Source organism: Barbus barbus (genome assembly GCF_936440315.1).
Source record: "Barbus barbus genome assembly, chromosome: 20".
Taxonomy (NCBI): domain Eukaryota; kingdom Metazoa; phylum Chordata; class Actinopteri; order Cypriniformes; family Cyprinidae; genus Barbus; species Barbus barbus.
The window spans coordinates 30202080-30214585 of record NC_136748.1 but is presented as its reverse complement, the minus strand read 5'-3'; the positions used below and the strand labels follow the sequence as shown (position 1 = coordinate 30214585).

At 33.4% G+C, this 12506-nt stretch overlaps 1 protein-coding gene across 6 annotated transcripts in view; it reads left to right on the top strand.

Moving 5' to 3' along the window:
* The first annotated feature begins 180 nt into the window (after positions 1-180).
* Positions 181-12506, top strand: part of LOC306886293 (inverted formin-2-like) — a 32928-nt gene continuing 20602 nt past the window's right edge. For 5 of the 6 annotated variants that reach the window (XM_079443291.1, XM_079443289.1, XM_079443290.1 and 2 more), the window contains exons 1-6: positions 229-333; positions 6237-6674; positions 8256-8371; positions 9582-9741; positions 10856-10889; positions 11021-11162. In XM_079443291.1, coding sequence (XP_079299417.1) covers positions 6275-6674; positions 8256-8371; positions 9582-9741; positions 10856-10889; positions 11021-11162 — 852 coding nt within the window. In that variant the 5' untranslated portion in view covers positions 229-333; positions 6237-6274. Of the gene's footprint in view, positions 334-6236; positions 6675-8255; positions 8372-9581; positions 9742-10855; positions 10890-11020; positions 11163-12506 lie in introns of all 6 variants that reach the window. The other variant, XM_079443288.1, reaches the window with a different exon arrangement.

Sequence of the window (12506 nt, the reverse complement as noted above, 5' to 3'; positions counted from 1 at the left end):
CTAATCTGGGATGATCTGAGGTTGAGCACATTTCAGCATTTCATTTTTAGATGAACTATTCCTTTAAATGATGAAAAAAAGGTCTATTGTTGCATACTCCTGCAGTACTCCAGTTTCCAGGAATGTTTGGATTGGCGGAGTGGCGCGTTAAGCCACGCCCCGCCGCGACCAGTGGGCGTGGTCAGCACATGTGTCAGCAGCCTGAGTCAATCCAACAATCTCACCCTCATCCGCCCGGATTACTTCAAACTAACAGGAGAGACGCCCGGAATGTGTCTCCCCACATCAGTCCTCCTCTTCATCACATCTTAAAGGACACTCGCTGAATCACAGGTAAGACAAATATATACTTAATCTCTTAAACATTCCTCTTTCACCCTAAAAACACATCTGAGTTCAAGTAAAACCTAGTTTAAGATAAAAATCTGAAGTATTATTGTAGTTGGTGGATATACATCATGAATATGGCGCTGAGGAGGAAACATCGCCATGTTTTGATGAGATGAAGCTTGTCTGTCGGTGAAACAGCGGAGATTGTGTTATTATTTGTTGATCTGAATATGGAAACAATGTTGCGTTCGTCATATAAATCATATGAGTTTGTGTCATTGTGTTACTGTGTGATGCTGTCTGGTCATTAAAGACATGCGGTCCTCTTGAGTCTGGAGGTGTTGGTCAGACTCTGTGGGAGGAAGTGCATCAGTGTGGGCGATATATTCAGGAGCACGAGCAGCTTTCACTGCGTTATGTTACTGCTGGAGTTGGAAAAGTCTTAATATGAAGCAGATGTTGTGCTGAAATGCAGCTGCAGTCTGTAAAAACACTGTATTAGATGGATTTACCCATGGATGCACAAAAGAGACAATCTGGTGTTTCAGACCTATGTTTTTGGCAATGTACCAGAAAAACTGCTGTAGGACTGACTTTGAAACCATTTTCATTTAGAAATTGCTAGTAAATTATTAAGTAATTACAAAGAAAAGACAAGCAACACATTCAATTCAACATGATATTTTCTGGTAAAAAAAAATAACTTGTATTTTCTTACGTACATAATCTTTGTCCTTGTATCATTTTTAGTTTGTCAGTATTTATGAATATTTTTACAACAGTAAATTAATATGTGACCTAACGGTGTAAAAACCTTTCACAATCTGTAATTCTGATTATTTTCTTTTTCCACCACATTATTACAGTTTTACTGTATTAATGTGAATTTTTGTCACGATGGCTGCATTGCAGTTCAATCCCCAAAAAATAGCAATGCAATAGGATTTTAAGGAAGTTATCATTTTAAAATGATTATTAAAGGAAAATATGCTTTTTGTAACATTATTTTCACGACAATTCCATCCCAAAAAATAACAATGCAATATAATTTTTAAAGTCAAAATTTTAAAATTATTATGAAAGGAAAATGTTTTTTGTGACATTATTTTCTTGACAATTCCATCCCAAAAATAGCATTGCAATATGATTTTAAAGTCAAAATTTGTACATTATCATGAAAGGAAAATAGCATAAAAACCTTTCACAATCAGTCATTTTGATTCTTTTTTTTTGGAGACACTGGTGAATAACAGCAGATTATTGCAACAGGTCATTTATTGTAATTATTGATTTCCAGTGTAGTCAGGCTCACTCACTAAAAGGCAACTATGTGCTTATGGCTGTATATAATGATATTTATGAGCAAGAAGCTTGTGAAGTTGCATCTCATGCGATGCGTTGTGGTATTTTTTTTAATTTTTATTTCCGGCTATTAAACTGGTTTTATTGCTCTGAATAATGTCTAATTCTCTAGATTCCTGTTGATGATGATAATAAAGTGAGAGGTTGGCTAGATTGAGTAATGCATCCAGTCATCAGAAACAAAACTGCATTGCTCTCATGCTGTTATCATTCTGGCACGATCCATGTCATTTTATGTAAGTGGTTATTAAACGGCCTATTTGCATTTCACAGGAAACGGCTGCTGTTTGTCCCGTTAGATTGTGTCATGTGAGCGTGACAGTCAGAAAAGAAGGAAATGTGATAAATTCACACTATTTCTAGTGGTGCTCTTAATAAGTCACACATTCCAGTGAAATAAGCAAGCCGTCGTTTGCAGGAGTGTTTGTCTGAAATCTCTGTACTTATATGGTCTGTGCTTTCCTCTGAGCTAGTTTCACCCAGACATCATCTGAGTGAGAGTGGCTTTCATGTTAGCAGGTTTGTGACAAACACACGTGATTGTGTTGTTCATATGTAGGTTATCATCGCTCATGAGAGCGTCTGCCCTCGCAGAGAAGCTTTATCAAGGTCAACACGGAGAAGACGCTTCTGCTCAAAGCCGTAAGAGTCAAATAACCTTTGGACTTTCTTGCTGCTTCTCTAAAAAAAAAAATCAATGCAAAGGGATTTTTAAAGTTAAAATGATTATTACAGGAAAATGGGTTTTTGTGACATTATTTTCTTGACAATTTCACTCCAAAAATGCAATGCAATATGATTTTTAAAGTTAAAATTCTAAAATGATTATTAAAGGAAAACGTGCTTTTTTTGTGACATTATTTTCATGATAATTCCAACCCCCCCCCCCCCCCTAAAAACAGCACAAATGGAATTTTTTAAGTCAGAATATTACAATGAATATTCAAGTATAATTTTCTTTTTGTAACACTATTTCTTGCCAGTTTCATCCAAAAATAAATAAGTAAATAATAATAATAAAAAAGCAACGCAATGGGATTTTTAAAGTTAAAATGTTAAAAAATAATTATTAAAGGAAAATGTATTTTTGTGATTTCTATCTTCTTGATAACTCCATTGAAGTTAATATATTAAAATATTTATTACAGGAAAATTGGCTTTTTGTGACATTTTTTTCTTGACATTTCCATCATGAAAAATAACTCATTTTAAAGATAAAATGTTAAAATGATTATTAAAGGAAAATGTGTTTTTTAAAATTTTTTATATTCCCCTCCAAAAGTGCAATGCAATATGATTTTATGTTAAACATTCAAAATGATTAAAGGAAAATGTGCTTTTGTCACATTATTTTCTTGATAATTCCATCCCAAAGAAATAGCGATATAATGGGATTTTTAAAGTCAAAATGTTAAAATAATTATTAAAAGAAAGTGTCACAATTCCATTCCCAAACACAGCATTGCAGTGGGATTTTAAAAAATGTAGAAAATAGGAATGAAAATCGTGAAGTTGCCATGACGATAATCATCCTAAAAATAAGCTTCAGCATGATATAGTTCCCTGTTTCTATCAGCTTGATTTTAGGTTCAAATACGGCCTGATTTTACGATTTTGTGCAATTCACTCTTCAGAAAAAAGGACCACATTATACATGACTGAGAAAAGCAGAAGTATTGGGTCGTATTGTTCTGTGAGCTTCCCTTCACGTGAAAGTGTTTCCTTCCTGACCGCAGCGTGTGACCGTGTGCTGAAGACATTGGAGGGGCTGTGTGAAGGACATTCCTGGCATTCATGCTGAGATTCCTTCTTGCATGAACGCTTGCGTAATTTGTTCTGTAAACTGCAGAAAGGGAATGTTTTTGTCTTATCTGAGCGGCTGTGTGTGACTTAACATGACAGCATGACCGGTATTTCACCAGATTGTCTGTTTCTGTAGATCTGTATCAGCTGGAGATGTGCTTCAGTATGTCGTAAATGAACTTTTCTTGTGATTTCTTGTTCTGAGAGGGTGTTTTTTATTGAGTAACTGGCATCCAGAGACGAAACAAGTCCAAATATGCCCAACTTTCCCCAAGACAAACATCTAAAACAGCCTTAACTATGAAGCCAAATAAAGCATCTCTCTGACTTTTCCTCGGTCAAAACAAACTAGAAAAGGGAAACTGAATCCGGTGCCAAAGCCGCTCTGGCACTTTTGTTGAGCATCGCTGTGGCATAAACGCTCTTTTGTCAGCAGGACGTCCCGATGTGGCTGATGGGACAGATTCCAGCGCAGGGCTGGTTTGTTTTCTGTAAGATAATCAGATGTGAAGTGAAGATCGGGTTGAATCAGCAGATGTACAGATGCATGTACAATACACTGCAATGCTTTCTAGTCAGTGAGCATCCTGAAATAGACTTGATTTATAAAATAGAAGTCTCTTCAGCTCCCCAAAGCTTCATGTATTTGATCAAAAATACAGTAAAAATTGTGAAATATTATTACAATTTCAAACAGCTGTTTTCTGTGTGAATATGTGTTAAACTGTAATTTATTTCTGTGATCTGCAGCTGTATTTTCAGCATCATTACTCCAGTCTTCATTGTCACATGATCTTCAGAAATCATTCTAATACACAGCTACTTTAATTTAAGTGATGCAGATTTTTATTTTTCATCCAAAAAGCTTACGTTAAGCTTATTTTGTTCTGTAGCCTATATTAACCTGGAATGACGTTCTGACTTCTGCATTGGAGTTTGTGTGTGAGATCAATGGAATATCTCATCTCTGTCTGAATCTGAGACATTCCTGTGTTTGTTGAGTTTGAGGGTGTGTTCAGACAAAGCTTTCAGCTCCTGTTTACTTACAGTGATGTGGAATACATCTGAACTTGCTTTCAGATTGACATAATCATTTTGCATTGAAAAAAACCTTTAATCTTCAGAGTTACTATAAAAACTCTCAAGTCTGTGGTTAAAATGAATTTCGTGCCAGCGCTTGCCATTCAGAGCCTCTTTCTGCATCTGTTGATCCCAGAACAGCTCATTTGATGAATCACAGTGAAACATGCCAGGAAAGTCTGAACCCGCGTGGAGAAAGACGAGGAGAGCTCATGTTGGGTTTTGCAAGTCTGAACTAATCATCCATTCCTCTGGATTAAAGAATGTGTTAAAGCTGCTGTTTTAGCCTTCCTTCCTGTGATACTCCCCCTTATTTCCTCTAAATACGGGCGTTTCTGATAGACGCTCTGACCTTCCTGCATCCTCAAGCCTGGTTTGGAGGTTTTGCAGCGTGAGAGTTTTAAGAGATGAATTATTCCTCAAATCAAGTGTCTTTATGCTTGCCAGATGTTGCTTTATGTTTCACCAGCGGCACCAAATGTGCACTAATGACTCAGAATTTGTCTCTCTTTTATGAAAGTATAGGTTGGGCTATATGATTTCCATATTATTCATAATCTATGTTTATTACAATATTCATTTCATACCATTAATGGGGAAAAATGCATTCTTCATGTTTGTTAGACCTTGAAAATGAATGTAAACTTCACTGAGTCAGCTACCTTTTAATTTAGGTCTCCATGAAATTTTAAATTATTGATTGTTTATTTATTTATTTTTCTAAATTCTGTTTTCCGTTTTATTTACCCTGGATTCTGTGTTTTATGTTTTAACATGACTTTTTTATTGAAAATGGTGTCTAAAGAAATTATTTCTTTAAACTTTTTAAAACTTTGATTTTAAAATGTAATCACGTGAAAATATAACAATTTACAATAGCCTAAATAAAATACTATTATTGAATTATTATTATTATTTTTATTTTTATTTTTATTTTTTCTGGTCAAAAAAGTTTCTGCCCAACTTCTGTAAATTAAAACAGATACAAAATTATTTTGGTTTTATGATATTTTGTATAATAATAATAATATTCAATTTATTAAAACAATCATTTTTGTTGTTGTTATTATTAACAGTTTTAATTTATACTGTATGCAAGCTCTATTGTACCACACTTTATTAAAAATAATAAATTAATGTAACGTTAATAATTTATTTATTATATTTATAATTTATTTATTTATTATTATTATCATAAAAAGACTGTTTTATATGGTATATAAGTTCTGTTGCACAGCACTTACTTTGTAATAATAATAATAATAATAATAAATAATAATAGCAATGTCAGTGTAATAAATTGTATTATTATTATTATTATTATTACTACTATTAGGAATATCATTAAAACAAAAAAAAGTAATCGATTTAATTTATACAGTATACAAGTTTTGTTCCGCAACACCTCATTTTATGACAATAATAATAAAAAAAAAATTGTAAATTGTATAATAATAAATTATTATTATTGTTATTAGTATTGCTTTGAGAAGTACTTTTTGCTGTACAGTAGTTATATAATTCTGTCACAACTTCTTCAAATTAAACCAAACTTATATTTTGGCAGGTTGTAGAGAATAGATTTTAGTTTTTTGTGTGAATCTAAATAAAACTACTATTATTGTGTGTTTAATTAAATTCTCTGCTTTTTACCTTCGCAGCACCTCCCTCAATCTTCATCTTCATCCTCATTATCATCATGTCTGGGAAGTCAGACGGCGCGCAGAAGAAGTGGGCAGCCGTACGAGGTCGAATGGGCTCGTCTCAGGACTCGGACGGCGCGCAGGAGGCCAACCTGGAGAACGCAGACGCTGAGCTGTGCATCCGTCTGCTGCAGGTGCCCACCGTGGTCAACTACTCGGGCCTGAAGAAGCGTCTGGAGAAGAGCGACCAGGCCTGGATGGTGCAGTTCCTGGAGCTCTCGGGCCTCGACCTGCTGCTGGAGGCCCTGGACCGTCTGTCGGGACGCAGCTGCTCTCGAATCGCAGACGCGCTGCTGCAGCTGACGTGTGTGAACTGCGTGAGAGCCGTCATGAACTCGTCCGCCGGGATTCACTTCATCGTGGATAATGAGGGATACGTGCGCAAGCTGTCGCAGGGTAGAGACGCTCTTATTTCAACCCTATAAGTCCTGCCGTATCATATTTGATATGCAAAAGCCTCTAGCAAAATATTGCGTATTTTTGCTTGGTTTGAGTCTCTGAATAAAATTGAGTTGTTTTTTCCTCCATATTCTCACTATATCAGAATATATGAGCCATAAAAGCCTGATGCATCAAATATAATACTCATTAAAAACATGTATGCAAACTTTTTAAAAAATATTTCTACATATTTTTTCTAAAGTGTCATTAATTCGTTCCATTTCCAAAAAAATATCAGTTTAAAGGATTGTTTTATAGTCATAATTAATTACTTTTAATCTCATAATTGACTTGTCATAATTTTGACTTTCTATCTCACAACTGAATTATGAGATAGTCAAAATTATGAGATAGTAAGTGAAAATTATGACATAAGACTTCTTAATCACAATCGACTTGTCATAATTTTGACTATATATCTTGTAAGTTTGACTTTTTATCTCATAATTATGCCTTTTATCTCATAATTGACTTAATAATTGACTTAATTTATCTCATAATCTGATAATTTTGAATTTCTATCTCACAAGTGAATTATGAGATAGTCATAATTATGAGATAGAGAGTCAAAATTATGACAAGTCAATTATGAGATAAAAGGAATAATTATGAGATAAAAAGTCAAACTTACAAGATATATAGTCAAAATTATGACAAGTCAATTGTGATTAAGAAGTCTTATGTCATAATTTTCACTTACTATCTCATAATTTTGACTTTGTCTCATAATTGAGACTCATAATTTGTCTCATATATCAAAATTTTTACTTTTTATCTCAAAATTATGACTTAGTGTGTCATGACTTTTTGTCTCATAATTATGACTTTATCTCATAATTCACTTTTTACTTCAAAATTGACAGTGTCATTAATATGACTTTTTCTGACATAATTATGACTTATATATAAGAATTATGGCTTACAATGTGATAATTTCAACTTTTCATCTTAACATTATGACCCCTAAAACCTAAATAAAATATGATACTCAACAAAAAACACATGCAAACGTTTTTTTTTTTAAAAATATACTTATATATACTTATATTATTTGTCTAATGGTTCAAATAAACTGTTAAATAAAAAATATTTATATTCACTATAGTTTTATTTGTCAGGCTTTACAGGGATAAAGGAATAGTTCACCCAAAATTGATTTACTCAACCTCATGTCATTCCAAACCCGCATGAATTTCTTTCATGCTTCTCTTTTGACGACGCATATGTTCACAATCCAAAAACAAACCTGCTGAAGTCGTGCAATCGCTGTTTCTACATCTGAAAGTAGGATTTGACAGAACTACTCCTTTAAAACTGTGCACTGTCAGAAATCACGCATTCCTCCAAAGCATTGCACAATCTTCACACCTATCACATGCTTTGGCTGTTTTGTTAACCATCAGAAGTACAAAGTTCACATTACCTCTCCCAAAAATTAGCTCCTAAAAGTGGAGAGGGACAAAACGACGGAGGAGGAAGCTAAAATGATGGAGGAGGAAGCTAAAAACACTGCCTTTCCTCTCCCTTTCTCTCCAGCTTTGGACACGTCCAACACCATGGTGAAGAAGCAGGTGTTTGAGCTGCTGGCGGCCCTCAGCATGTTCTCCTCTGAGGGACACAGACTCGCTTTAGACGCTCTGGACCATTACAAGGCAAGTATTCATATGATCATGCTCCTTCATCTGGATGAGTTAAGGGATTGATATCAGGTCAGAAAGCCAGTTTTAAGCGTCTTTACACCTGGTGATCTGAAGTGCTCAGCTGAGACAGATAACAGTCTCAAATGCGACTGTTTGTGATGGATTTCGTCTTCACACGCTGTAGCTTCTAAATGGACTGAGAATTTTTTTTGTTGTATTTTTGTCTGGTTTTCCGGTATATATTCCGAAATATTCTTAAATCAAGATACATTTACTTAATTTTTTTTAATTGCTTGCTGGCATATTTATTTATTTACTTTTACTTAAAATACTTAAATACTTTTAAAAAAAATAGTTTTCATGAATATTTTCTGGCATATATTATGATTATTTTTTTTTTACTTATATATTTACTAGTACTATCAATCGATTAATCCAAAATAAAAGTTTTTATTTACATAATGTGTGTGTGTGGTGTGTATATCTATTATGTATATATAAATACACATGCATGTATATATTTAAGAAAAATGTGTTTATAAATTAAATGTATTTATATATAATATAAGAATATAAATGTATATACATGTAAATATTTTCAAAATATATACTGTATGTGTGTTCATTTATATATACATAATGAATACACATGCATATATTATGTAAACAAAGACTTGTCTTTTTGATGCGATTAATTGTTTGACAGCACTAATATTAGCTTATTTATGTACATATCTCTTTACTTATTTACTTGCCTATTTACATATTTCTTTACATATCTATCTGCTTATTTATATACTTTATTTATTTATGTACTAGATGTAATTTTGTCTGTAATGTACTAATGAGAGTCTTGTTTTGTTGAATTAAGTTTATTTGGCAGATGAACTCATGGTAATTTATTTATTTAAAAACTAAATTTAATATCTTGTCATTTTCCATCTCGAGTAAATGTGCCTTGATTTAAGAATGTTTAGGTACTTGTTATTGAAAAAAGAAAAAATGCTACCACAAAATATGTTGTGGTAATTATATTAACTGAACTTAAACCAGAGATATTCTGTGAAATCTTTTGCATGCATATTTTATCAAATTTTCAATTGGACAATTATTTTTGTTTTTAAAGCGCAAAGGTTGATTGACAGGCCCTGCATGTTAAAATAAGCTCAATATAAAGTCTGCATGACATTAGTGTTGATGCGAGTGTTGTGTTTGTTAACAGTCTGTGAAGACGCAGCAGTATCGATTCAGTGTGATTATGAATGAACTCCAATCCACGGATAATGTGCCTTACATGGTGACCCTTCTGAGCGTCATAAATGCCCTGATCTTCAGCGCCGACGACCTGCGCCAGAGAGACAAGATGCGCAAGGAGTTCATTGGTATGTTAAACCTAGATACTGCATACTATGCACTTTATACTGTCTGCAATTCCCTGTAATATTTTGAATAGTACAAACTTAATTGTTTACTGTATACTGCAGAAATAGTATGAGTAGCATGCAAGTATGCTGTTTAGAATACAGCTTTTATAGAATACTAGCATACTACATACTGCACAGTGTACACTGAATGCTGCTTGCTTTTGATTAAAAATTAAATATGAAACAGCATGCATTGTGCAACTGAGATAGTAGTATGCTTTAATTTAGTGTTATTTCTGTAAATTGCAGTTTGATCACATAATGAGTAAAGAACTGTTGTTGCTTACTGTATTTTGCACATTTTGACTGATTTAGTAAATGCAAAAATATTATGAATGGTATGGAAGAATGCTATTATGAGCACAGTCCTTAATCAAAACATGCCCTTAGCATGGAATATAGATACTTGCATACTAATTGGTGCATACTGCACAGTGTACACTGAAGGCTGCCTGCTATTTATTAAAAATAGCATGGGAAACATCATGCAGTGTGCAACCATTCAAACAGTAGTATGCTATAAGTTTGTTCATTTCGAGTTTTTTCCTGGAAAATAAATGTTTTTTTTTATGTAAATTGCAGTCTGATCACATAACGAGTAAAGAAAAGTGTTAAAAACTCTTGTTTCTTACTGTATATAGCACATTTTGGCATATTTAGTAGGTCATCTAGGTGTGCCACCTATTGTGCATGATATTCATATTGCATACTGCAAAAATAGTATGAGTAGCATACAAGTGTGCTATTTTGAACACAGCCCTTATTAATAAAATCTAAAATAGTACCTCGATACTAAAATGACATCTGTATATTGCACATTTGGACCATTTTAGTAGGTCATCTGAACTGTGCACAATATACATAGTGCATACTGCAAAACTAGTATGAGTAGTGTGGTTAGTATGCAAGTGCTAACAGAAGTGATCAGGTCTTAATTGCATTCACCTGTTTGTCACTCAAGCACACGCCTCCTGTTTGTGCTTTAACACAACTGAGCTTTCCAACAGAGCACTAGATGTTTTGAGCATTATTTATGATATATTCATGGACTTTGTTTATTTTCATCTACCAGGATTACAGCTACTTCACCTGCTGCCAAAGTTAAGGTGAGTTTATGTTTAATTAATTGAAATGTGCACAGAAAAACAAAGTAGAAATGCACACTGAGCAAAGGAAATGAAACATGCAATAAAGCTCAAGTTGAGATGTTCAGTTAAAGTGTGCGTGTGTGTTTTAGAGAAGAAGATGATGAAGACTTGATCATCCAGTGTGAGGCGTTTGAAGAGGCCATGGCTGAGGATGAGGACGAGCTCCTGAGGCTTTATGGAGGAATTGACATGAGCAACCATCAGGAAGTCTTCACATCTCTGTTTAACAAGGTGAGCAGCAAGGGATCAGCTATAATACCAAAAATATTATTATTATTTTTTTCCATTTCATATGATCTAGTCGTTTGCCATTAATGGGGAAGGAAATGCTTTCCACATGTTTGTTTGACCTGGAGAATGACTGTAAACATAACTTGTTTGTTCACAACCTTTAAATTTAGTGCTGCATGAAATGCATTTAATTTTTCCCTAAATTCTGCGTTTTTCACTTATTTTTTTATGCATTCTGTGTCATGATTTAATACAAATTGAATGTAATCAAATAGGGAAAAAAATAACAATTTACAACAAAACATTGCATTTTTATTTATTTTTTAATTCAAGTATGATGCTGCAAAACAGAACTGTATGAATTAAGACATGGATGAAAAAATATCCGGTTGTATGATATTCCTTAAAAATAAAAATATTAATTTTCTTTAAGAAGTGGGTCAGACAATTTATCCCGTTTTAATTAAATTTACAAAAGTAATTTTTTATACATAGACAGTATAATAAATGCAAATATTGTTTACTTTAATGTTTCGAGTAACTCTAGTGGAAAAAGTCAAAATATGGCTAAAAATAATGTTCCATCGTCATTCAGCATAACACTTTTATGTAAATGTCAAACAGCATACTTATTCTGATCTGCACTTATTAAAATATATAAACGAATAAGTGATCATACTAAACTTTATTAGATTTTAAATGAAGAAAGGTATTGCTAGGATGGTGGCAAAGACTTAGTATATTAGTATTTTGGGTCTTTTAATGTCATCTAATTATTATTGTTCTAAATATGCCTGACAAGATATTTTTTGCTATAAGAAGTGTTACACTTTTTGGCTGTTTTCTTCTGTAATCATGGTTAAAATGTATGAGAGTCAATTTATTTATTTTTTTTGTTCTGCAAAAAGTAAAATGAAACGGGACACATTCTAATTTAAAGGCTGTATTAAACTTTTTATCGGTTTGATCTCTGTCCCATATACAGTGACGGCCAAAATATTAAAACACTAGTATTTCCAGCAGTTAAAAATAGTTTGAAGTCAGTTATTTCTATCTTTTGCTGTAGTGTGTCAGTAGGAAATATCAGTTTATATTTCCAAACATTAATTTTGCCATTAATTATAATAATCCAGTGAGATTTTTGACAGCAGCCAGTGCTTCACACAGAGATCTGATCTGATCATCATCAGTCTGTCTGGAGTGACATGAGGAAACAGAACAAACTGAGACTAAATCCAGAAGAACTGTGTCTCCAAGACGCTTCTAGAAACCTCCTGAGAAACTCTGCTCAAGTGCACCGAGGACAAAAGCTGCTTTAAACACAAAGCATGCTCACAACAAATG